This window comes from Olea europaea, chromosome 16, assembly GCF_002742605.1.
Source record: "Olea europaea var. sylvestris chromosome 16, O_europaea_v1, whole genome shotgun sequence".
NCBI lineage: Eukaryota > Viridiplantae > Streptophyta > Magnoliopsida > Lamiales > Oleaceae > Olea > Olea europaea.
This window is the reverse complement of record NC_036252.1, coordinates 14,953,218-14,963,841: the sequence shown is the minus strand read 5'-3', so window position 1 is coordinate 14,963,841 and position 10,624 is coordinate 14,953,218. Positions and strand designations below refer to the sequence as shown.

Below are 10,624 nucleotides of genomic sequence, written 5' to 3'. Positions count from 1 at the left end.
TAATTAAATCATTTTATGCCCTGCCATCAAACTTTTTGAATCGAAACTATTATCAAATGCGAAATCTATTAATTAATGAAAGGTTGTGAATAAGAATGTGTCTCAAAAAAAATAAGTATATAAGTGCTACGAAGATAAAAATTGAGAACTTTAGGTTCCTTATGATGTAGTGTAATTAACAAAACTGTGGCGTGATTATAACTATCCTCATGATATATGTAAATCGTCCACTAGGAATAAAAGTACCATCAAAATAAAATGTAGACTCAAATGCTACTGTTTGAAGGTTGGAGGCCAAAGTGCAAACATATCCAATCTTAGGGATCTCTGCTGCTATTTTTCCTTATTAAGTGACGATGAATAGGAGTTAATTGTTCCATGGTCATTTAATTTAGGTTCATGTCTTTGATTGATCACTAAAGTTTTAAAATGTCGAATTTTGATCACTGAACTTAAATTCATGTCTTTAATTACTCACTAAAGTAGAAAATGTCGAGTTTTGATCAGTGAACTTTAAAAAATGTTGCACATTATTCACTATAAATTCGATATTTTCCAAAGTTCAGCAATTATGCTAGTGAGTAACTTACATCATTTTCTAAAATTCTGTGGTCAAAATTCGACATTTTAAACTTTGTTGAGCAATCGAAAATATGGATCTAAATTCAATGACGAAAATTCGATATTTTAAACCTGAGGGATGAATAAAAAACATGGACAGTGACCGTAGGAGCAATTAATTGCGATGAATAGCATATATTTTTAAATTCTCACTGGCTCTCTCTGTCCCTCCGGTGCTGCAATGGCGCTTCCTTCAGCATTCCGTGAAAGGCTGGAACAGATGGAGCAGACAAGAATCCAACGCCTCTCTCTCCTTCAGGTTTGGTTCACTCCTTTCCCTTTATACTTCTGTTGTAATTTGGAAATTTTGAAAATTTTCTGCTATTGATTCAATTTCAAATTTTGCAATTTTTTTTACAGGCAGAGAAAGAGCTTCAGAAGAGTAAATCTCAGTTATTAGCTGCAAATATAGCCAACATCAGATCCATGGAACAGCGATGCCTAAAACTCGACTGTAAAATCGCTCACCAACACTTCGTCATTTCTTCTCTCAAGTCTCAAATCGATAGCCTTGACTCTGCTTACCTTCGTAATCTCCAAAAATTTAGGTATTCGTTTGTTACCATACATTTAATTTCTAAATTAATTGTATTTTTAGGATTTCTAATTTTGTTGTTTATCCTGAAATGATTATCATGTGATTTTGTGATTATTTGCCTTGGGGAATTGAGGAATGTGGGCTTTTGTTTTCCTCTTTGAATGTGAATTGATTATCTGAACAGAAGCTCTCGAGTAAGCCTGTGCATGAATTCCTCTTTTTCCCCTTCAATAATAGAGCTTATTTTTCACTGCGAATTGAAAGGATTGTTTATTAAAGAAGCCAATTATGAGTTCGGGCAAAGTCCAAATGAACAAATGTAAATTTTTAAATTTCAATGATAATGATTTAGGTCCAGATTGTATGTTGATAACTGAATGTAAGTTTGGCTTCCCCATTTTAGTTAGCAAGAATCTGCCACAATAGTAGTTTGCAGCGTTGTCTTGAATAGTAGTGTAAGGGATGCCTTGAGGCACACCTTTCATTGATCATCTCGAAGTGTGCCATTTGACAAGGCTTATGCCCTTTTTGCACGGACACTTAAACTAAGATAGCGTGTCAGTCTCCGACACTCCTTGGACATTTTTAACTAAAATTTATTAACAAATAACAAATATATACTCATATTTAAACGATTTAAACAAGAAAAATTAAAAAGAAGTATAAAACTAAATTTATAATATATAAATGAAGAATTTTAAATATTTAATTGACGTGTTAGTAATGTGTCGTGTCAGTACTTTTTGAAAAATCACGTGTCGACGTATCCGACATGTGTCCGTGTCAGTGCATCTTAGCTTATGCCTGTATCGAGACTTGCTTCAATGCTAAGCCTCAATGCAGATGAGGGGGGTGCTCGTTTATCTTCTCATTTTTTGTTATGAGCAAATCCTTGTACTTCCACGATTTTAAAATTAATTTAGTAGTTTGTTTTGAGGGGTACTTCCCTCACTTCATAGAGTAAAAATGTCTTAGTACCAGACTAAACCTTTTTAAATGCTTAGCAAGGTGTATGTACTGAATTCTGTTTTCAAGAGTAATATTTTGCTCTAAAAATATTGATCCCCAGACTTCATATACTTGTGAGAGAATTGCTTAGTGTTGCTAGGTGATGCTGTAAGCTCTTTATTTTAGGACTTTGAAAAAAGAGGTGGAAGGATTGGAGGAGTTGGAAAAACAGAAAGAGAGCTATTATAGCTCACAAAGTTGTGAAATGGAAGAATTCAAGGCCCAAGTGGACAACTTTGTGGATGAATGTCAAGTCCAGGTAAAGAAACTGAGGAGCCGGGTTAAAGAGGTAAGGGAAACTGAGCATTCTTTTCATCTTCATTTGTTTTAAAATATGAAGCAAAATCTGAAAATTCATTTTGAATAAGTCACTTCGTAGTGGAATATATCTACCATCACCGTTAAGAGTTGTGGTTGATTTGGTGAAACCAAGACCTATCCCTACTTAGCTTAACAAAATTGCATAATTGTAACTGAGAGATTCAGTGTTGCCAATATGATGTAGCATGTTCCATTAGATTTTTATGAACTCCCAAAGAATTCATATTTTGTCGCGGATTAACTTGTAACATTTTCGCTTGTCCAATAATAAAATTATTGGTAAGTCCTTCTTGATAAGGCACCTTCACTGGGGCCCTTTAGCTTGACCTTTCACTTAATACGGCAACATCAAACTCCCTTGATCTTCATAAAGGGAGAGAAGCAATCTCCTGTAATACGAACTATAAGAAATTTATTGAATACTTGCCTGTCATTTTGATGCTTGATTCTTGTTTCAGCTCAAGTCCAGTTTCTCAGAACTTCAAGGCAACCTTATCTGTCCAAATAATTCTGAGATAGCAGCGGCCGAAAATAAAAAATCTGAACTTCTTATTATGAAAGAGAATTTGGTTAGGAAATTGGCTTCTAATTATGAAGTAAAACAACAGTTGAAAAAGCAACTTGTCAGTTTACTCGAAGACCAAGTTAAAGAAAGGAAGATGTAATGTTAGTATGCTGAAAATAAATTGTTTATAGCAGCAGAAATTACAAAGCTACACATATGTATAGAAATAGTCTTCAATATATTTTGCTTAACGTGACGTCTGATCAGTGAACAATTTTATTCCATTGACATCATGTACTTGTGATCAACATAATAATCTCTTATTCAACCTTGAGGATCCAGAATTTACAATCCTGGTTTCATTCAAGTTGTTCAGCTATTTGAGAAAGGCCACATACATGCCTATACAACTCTGCTGCACATTATTTTGTATGTATATATACCACGTGCCCTAAAGAAGTCGTATCATGTACAGCTAAGAAGCACGTATACGGATATGTAATTCGAATATGATATGATTTTGGGTATGATGATACGATTTTTTAGAAAAACGAGGGCATGCGGATACGTGTTATAAATCAACATAATTTTATTAATATAAAAATTAAAACAGAAGCATAATAATAAAAATAAGATAAAATACTAAAACATATTAACTTATTCCTCAATTGTTAAAATTTCAATTTTCTTGAACGTCGTCAATGTTAGCTTCTTTAGTATCATCAAAATAATATTATCTAACTATTGCTCATCTACATTAGCCACTTCAAACAATTCAACACTTTCAAGAGTGTCAAAGGAGTTTTCGATAATATTTCACATTTTGGATTATTCTTTAAAACAGATATTTAATTTTCTCGATAAACTAATTGTGTATTTTCTATTAATATTCAACAAGTTATTTAAGAATTAAAAAAATACATATTCGATATGTGTAGGATATGTATGAAAATAATTAAAGAATGCATACTTGATGCATATCGAAAATTTAAAAAAATATAGAAACATATAAAATGATTAAAAAAAACATGTATTTGATACATATCTAAGGGTATCAGAGAGTATCCAAACTTGGATATGCATCAAATACGAATACGTAATGAGTTTTCCCTACTTCTTAGTTGTACAACCTCTTTTAATATACTTTCATGTTGTTGCAACTTCTAAGAATAATGTGACATAGGAGCATGCTAGAATGATATTTATCATCATAGTGAATATATTTTTCGCAATATTACGTAGAAAAGGGACTTGTTGAACTTGAATTGGCATCATTATCGGAATCAACTATTGACACGAGTTAGGGGTCATTTGTTCCACATTTTTCCAACAAAAATGCATTTTAAACATCACATCATGGATCCTACCTTAAAGTGTTGAAGTCAAATATTGTAGGCTGATTTGATGGAAAAATGTATTATTTTCCCAAATAATGTGCACCAAACGGGGGCTTAGTTACGAATATCTGTTACAATGATCTTTGAACGCTTTTTGGAAACTTACACAGCCACAGTTCGACCAATGAAGCTATGCTGTTCATGATTAAGTTACATGATGTTACTAATTCAGAGGTTCAAGGAAGACCATATGCATATAGGATATTCTCCAAGTGCATATAATGGGACAATATTCTTGTATAGTTCCTAATAGTTTTTCCTTGTCAATTAGGGAACACAAATAGTATTGTATATCTATAGAGTAGGGATAATCCATTTTTATCCTTCAAAAAAGATTACCTAGGTGTAATAAGTACTTTTGGAAAAAAATATACCTAATTATCTAGGTGTAATAAGTACTTTTGGATCACTACAAAATTGAATCCATCAACGTGAAAGTTATCCACGTGACTTCAAGTTGGAAGGTAAAATCGTCAAACCAATTAACATTTGTTATCAATCTTCAACTGAAAAGTTGCGATTTTTTATTGAACTCAAATTCAGTGATTTGGAAAGTTTGGAGACGTAGACCTTTATTTTGAAGGTTGAGGACTACATAAGAGAAAGACTCTCCAAATGTTAATTGGTTTGATGATTTTACATTTCTTACTTTTTAATAATACATTCTTCAAAAATTATTATTAAAAAACTCATTTTTCATGAAAAAAGGGGCCAAGTATAGTGTAAATGCTCTCCAAAATGGCCCTAATTTCCTATTCAATGGCATCGAGAATTGGTCAAAATCAACTGCTTCTTTATCGGGGAAAGGACTTTTGAACACTAAGACACATTGATTGGTCAACCCTGGGGGCACTAAAATGGAACTTCGATCGGATGTGGGTACTGGGAATTCCGGATCGAAGAAGAGGCGGATAGAAAAGAAAAACGGCACATGGACCATACTAGCCAAACCGCATAGTTGCCTATCATACAAGGGCCTAGCTAGTTGTATTGCTAGCTTTCTTGAGTGATTGGCCTTTCGAATGCGTCATTCCTTACGGTCGCTTTGACCTTTTTCTTTTTAGATATTAAATGAGGATACCGAATATGAGATATATATTCCATCTTGCTAACTTGCCAAAAAAAAAAAACAATTTGATGTGCAAAAGACATTTTCTTCTCCGCCTTCTCCTCTCCACAGGCCAACTAGAAGAAGCAAAGCTTTGTAAAGAAATTCTTCGATTTCTTCCGAAAGCAGATGACTCCGCTTCTCACGTTCTGTGAATAGTTGAGACATTAAAGAATATCCAAAAAGGCATTTACAGGAACGAACCTCTTTTTTCGAATCCATTTTTAAGGAACTCGAAAAAAAAAAAAATTGGAAAATTTCAATGAATGCATTACTACTCTTCACCATTGCCACATAGACCAAAAACAAAGGAGGCCTACACGTAAAAGTCCATTTCTTGAAAATCTTTGTTGAGAAATTCAATCTCAAGTAAATAGATTTAGATTGCTACAGCTTGTGGAAATATGGTGCAAGGTAAATAATCTTTCGAAGAAAGTGACACAGTAACACGTCTTGAAACACTTCTCTGACTTTCTCGATTGACAATTTTCGATGAAAAATTGACAATTTTCCAGTTTTCAAACACTTGATGCAACAATACATGTAAATTATCGCAATCAATCGGTCTGATCCCTTTAGCATTAAACACAAGGAGTTGGGTCCTTCTGGAAGACATTTGCTTTCAATAATTTGATATTAATTAACGTTGTAATTTGTTTTCTGGTAGTTGGGAAAAAGAAAATGATGAAATTGTACTAAAATCAAGAATATCTCAGATAGTGCAATGGCCAATAGGTCTAAATACATGATGGTGGCCTTAAGAGTTGGCCGGCTGTAGCCAGACTCATACAGTGTTTCTTGTTTGGTTATTACAAGTTGCTTTTAAGATGTTATAAATGTAACGTCAAATCAAGTATCCGAATATATGGGTGTATTTATATCTATCGGAAAAAGGCCGTAGCTACAAACCCATATTGTATAAAAATCAAAATAGGGGTAATAAACATATAAAATTGTCATGCTGTAGTATTTATGTATAGAGATTTGATTTATATTTGCCATTTTCATATTAATTGGAACACTTGCGGTGGTGTGGGCAGCCCGAACAATGCTTGGAAACTAATCGAAAATTATTAAAAATAAATAAAAATAAAATAAATTATTATTTTATTTTAATATACAAGAAAAAATGGGAGAATCTAAAACTTTGTGTGCCAACTAACTAACTAATAAATGATTAATTAATGTTAATGACAGAGAAATCAGCTGCAGTTTTGTACTGTACAACAAATGAAAAACAGTTTATATCTGCAAGTTAATTGAATCATTGGAGTATCTCTAATCGTATTGTAAAATTGGATGTAAATTGATATATTCAAATCCACTTTTGCTTCCTTAATTACATTCCGATTGATTTAAATTCAAATTTTGTTTCAATAACTCGTAGCTAAAACAAACAATGTGATGGCCTATTTGCCTTTCCCACTACAGAAAACTGTTGGATCGTTTTCGGTTTAGGGATATATTGAATATTTTATATTTGTATTAATTTCATTTTTATTTCTTAAAACTTTTAAGATCTTTTTTTTTCCGTTTTTAATTTTTTTTTTCAACTTTTTAACCACAGATTCTTCTAAAATTCACTATTCAAAATATTATTTTGACCAAATAATGGCGATCAAGCAGGGATTGTTCTAAACAAAAATGACTTTGTTTTGCTCAACTTTTTATCCACACCATTAATCCATCGAACTTATTATATTTATCAGCATCTTTTTCAATATATTAGTTTGTAGCGTCGTCAGTCCTTAATGGTCGGAATGAAAATAATATTATAGGATATAAGAGGTTTGAACTACTCTTCTTAAGAAATTCCAGTATTAAATAAGGAATCAAAGTTTGAAATGCTCACTATTTATTTATTCCGTGTAGCTCAAACAAGCAAAGAGATGTCAAAATTGGTATTCTCCAAATTAGCATCTAGCTTGCCGAGTCATGTCAAGGTTTTAATTCTACAAAACGAAAATAATTGTCAACATAAAAGGTTATCAAGATTAAAAATTTTAAAATAGAACTTCAAGATTCAATATTAACGACACTACAAAACTAACATACTTAGAATAATACTATCATAAAAATAGGTCGAAAACGAAGAGCATGCTTGGCGAAACTTTTATAAATTATTAGCTGCGACTCTTACAAATGTGTAGATAATAAGTGAATAAAAGTTATGGATCAAATAAAATGTGTGATAAATATTAGCTTATGAATAATTATAAACTTTGCCAAGCATGCATGAAGCTGAGCGAATATATTAAACCCCTGTTTGTTTCTCATTTTTTTTTCATTAAAATGAAAAATACGTTATCCATTACATCAAGCCATCAAATTTGAATTTCTATATCTTGTGTGGGGCCCATAACGACTATATTTTTCATTCTCATTTTTGTAAAAATGAGAAACAAACGAGACCTAAAAAATTGGTGCAATTTTTTGGTAATACCAAAAAATTAGGAAAATGATATATTTACAAGTGTTGTACATGTTTACAGCTCTCTCACAAATGGTGGGGTTCGTAATTATTTTAATCGTTGACGCCATTCGTACATGTGGGAGGGAAAATTGTGGTAAATAGTGTACTTGTAGCACATTTGAAAAAATTATATGGATGAGAATAGTCAAAGTCGTTATCGGATGGAATGTCATGTCAGAGAGAGAGTGAGTGGTGGCTGAATCCAGGTATATATAATTTTCAAGGGTCAACTCTTTCTGGTTAGTCTGCCCCTCAATTTCCAATGTCAAAAGAATCTTCAATATGTATCTCAAGACAATCACAATTTAGTCCAAGTTTCAAAAAAAAAAAAAAAAAAAAAATTTCAATAGTGATATTTTGAAAAATGTGTAATTAAATATTAGAAAAAGCTTTTGAATTTATGAATAAAATATTTTATTATAAGAATGTGTGATTAAAAATAAATATTTTAAAAAAAGGTTTTTGAACAATGGTAGACAAATAATAGCCTAAAGACACTCATATTCTGAAGACCATCATGTTGGACCTTCTTTTAGTAGAAAATACATATTCCAAACAAGATAATCAAAGAGACGGAGAGCAAATAAAACCTAGCATTAAACAATTTTATAGACAATTGAGAGACATAATTCGACTTTCTGCGATGTTTTATCTCTTCGACATGTTTAGCTTAAATTCTAGAATATTATTGCTCTTGAAAGATAAACAAACATTTTCTTTATTACTCGGGATCGGTAGTTGTTACAATTGATCACTAAATGAAAATATTAAAATAAGTGACAAAATAACGCGATGGGTACAACATCTAAACATACGTATATATATTAAACCGTTTTTGGGGCGTGAGTTCGATTATATGATTTTTCAAAAAACCCCAGCCTATTTTCTCCCAACCTCGTTTTGTAAGCTGATTTCTTGTACTCGGACCATGTAAATTCCTCGTACAAGTTTTTTTCTCCATCTTCCATTAGTGATGATAAAGCCGTAATCTTTTCATTCAAAGGTGGCCCTCCAAAATATACCATTGAAACTCTTGATTTTAAGCTATGAGCCAATACTCTATGCTTCACACTCGTGAACCTGCCATTGGTGATTACCTGCACACCAAAACCAATACCCCAGTAACTCGTCAGAGTTTCGGAATAAGAAAAATAAGTTAAAATCTTGTTTATTATAGAGTTTTCGAGTAATGCATATGATCATAAAGGGCAAAACGGTTACCTGTAAGGAATCGCCGACGTTGAAGAAAAAGGAGGAGTGATCGGGTGGGACAGAGACCCATGTACCATCTTTAAGACATATTTGGAGGCCCGATGTGTTGTTAGATCTTATAACAGATAATATGTGTGGGTCTGTATGTTCTCCAAATCCTATCAAAGTTCGACCACTCAAGGATAGAAGCTCTGGGCATGGTGGATAGTGGTTTACCCTAAAACAAGAATCGCTTTTCTCATCCTTTATCAGCCTACTCAAAACGTCCTTTGGCCCTATTTTCAGTTCTTCAGTTATCATTTCCAAAACTTCACACATCATGTTCCTCATTGCTGAAACATAGTCATTCACAAGAGACCTAGATTCACAAACAAGAAAAGAAACAAAAAAATATTAGCTTGAAGTTCAATCTAGTCAAATACTGTATAAACATTCAGTCATGCAGGAACTTTTGTCGGACAATTTATAGATTGCCAGTTGGCATAATTTCATTGGATGTTGGATGAAAAATAGCTTCAAATCAGCCAATCCAGTTTGTCACCTCATCATCTGTAAAATCTATATATATTTCATCTGTACAAAGAGCTTAATTCATAAACTTTTAACCTTTACCATAAAATTTCTGAAATTCCCGGAAGAATGACTTGAGCATTCCCTTTCGCGATTTCTGGCCGAGCTCCAAAGAGAAGATACTCAAGCCAACCCACATCACCGTTTGGGCCAATTTTCTTGTTACCATAACCAAAAGGATTAGGAGGGCCAAATTTTTCTTTATCTGACTGGGGTGAATTGAAAAACTTGACAGCTTCAGATTCCAATTTGGCCATAAACTCCAATGAAACGCCATGGTTGATCACTTTGAAGAATCCAAACTCTTTGCAGGCCTCAACAATCTTAGTTTTTGCATCAGGGTCTAAAAAATCAACGACTGGAATCGCAGTGAAATTTCTTGATGTGGATTTGCATGGTTTGATGTGATTGAAATTGTCAAGAACGTTAACTGGCTGAGATAAAACCTCCATTGTTATTCCAAGGAAAATATAGGGAAAGAGTAAAGAAGATTGATGTAAAATAAGGGTATTGAAAGAGAGATTTAAATGGAGAAAATGGTCATGCACAAAAAGAGAAGGCGTTACAAACTATAGAAGGATATGAGGCTTAGTGTGGCACAAGGCCAATTTATACTATCGACGGGGTAATTTTCTTGTCCAAGAAAGTAACGATTATAAATAAATTGAAAAAAGAAGGTAAAAAGCTTCCAATTAAATATAGACATATTTTATTTATTAAATAAAGACAAATTTCCAAACTAGGCTCAATCATCACAGATTTTTGTGCTGATGGATCAATTTTTTCTAAGTTTAAACGAAGCTCCAGTTTGGCTTAGCTTAAAAAATTGATAAAAATTGAAGTCAAAGTAAATAATTGGTTTTAATCACAT

At 32.7% G+C, this 10,624-nt stretch overlaps 2 protein-coding genes across 2 annotated transcripts; one reads left to right on the top strand and one right to left on the bottom strand.

The window, feature by feature from the left end:
* Positions 1-750: 750 nt before the first annotated feature.
* Positions 751-3,368, top strand: LOC111412233. Its single transcript, XM_023043072.1, has 4 exons — positions 751-880; positions 982-1,169; positions 2,294-2,456; positions 2,947-3,368. The coding sequence occupies exons 1-4, from the start codon at positions 803-805 to the stop codon at positions 3,151-3,153; spliced, it is 636 nt and encodes a 211-aa protein (XP_022898840.1). The 5' UTR covers positions 751-802; the 3' UTR covers positions 3,154-3,368.
* A 5,303-nt stretch (positions 3,369-8,671) lies between these two features.
* On the bottom strand, positions 8,672-10,328 carry LOC111412232 (gibberellin 2-beta-dioxygenase-like). Its single transcript, XM_023043071.1, has 3 exons — positions 9,796-10,328; positions 9,193-9,541; positions 8,672-9,068 (listed from the first exon to the last, which is right to left on the bottom strand). Exons 1-3 carry the CDS (start codon positions 10,203-10,205, stop codon positions 8,796-8,798), a joined length of 1,032 nt encoding a protein of 343 aa, XP_022898839.1. The 5' UTR covers positions 10,206-10,328; the 3' UTR covers positions 8,672-8,795.
* Positions 10,329-10,624: the final 296 nt, after the last annotated feature.

Bases quoted from the DNA above. Each gene is read 5' to 3' on its own strand.
- LOC111412233 (XM_023043072.1), top strand. From the start codon at position 803: ATGGCGCTTCCTTCAGCATTCCGTGAAAGGCTGGAACAGATGGAGCAG. The intron at 881-981 runs GTTTGGTTCACT...TTTTTTTTACAG, and splicing joins AACGCCTCTCTCTCCTTCAG to GCAGAGAAAGAGCTTCAGAA. The intron at 1,170-2,293 runs GTATTCGTTTGT...TCTTTATTTTAG, and splicing joins CGTAATCTCCAAAAATTTAG to GACTTTGAAAAAAGAGGTGG.
- LOC111412232 (XM_023043071.1), bottom strand. From the start codon at position 10,205: ATGGAGGTTTTATCTCAGCCAGTTAACGTTCTTGACAATTTCAATCAC. The intron at 9,542-9,795 runs GTAAAGGTTAAA...TTGTGAATCTAG, and splicing joins GGAATTTCAGAAATTTTATG to GTCTCTTGTGAATGACTATG. The intron at 9,069-9,192 runs GTAACCGTTTTG...TTTGGTGTGCAG, and splicing joins ACGTCGGCGATTCCTTACAG to GTAATCACCAATGGCAGGTT.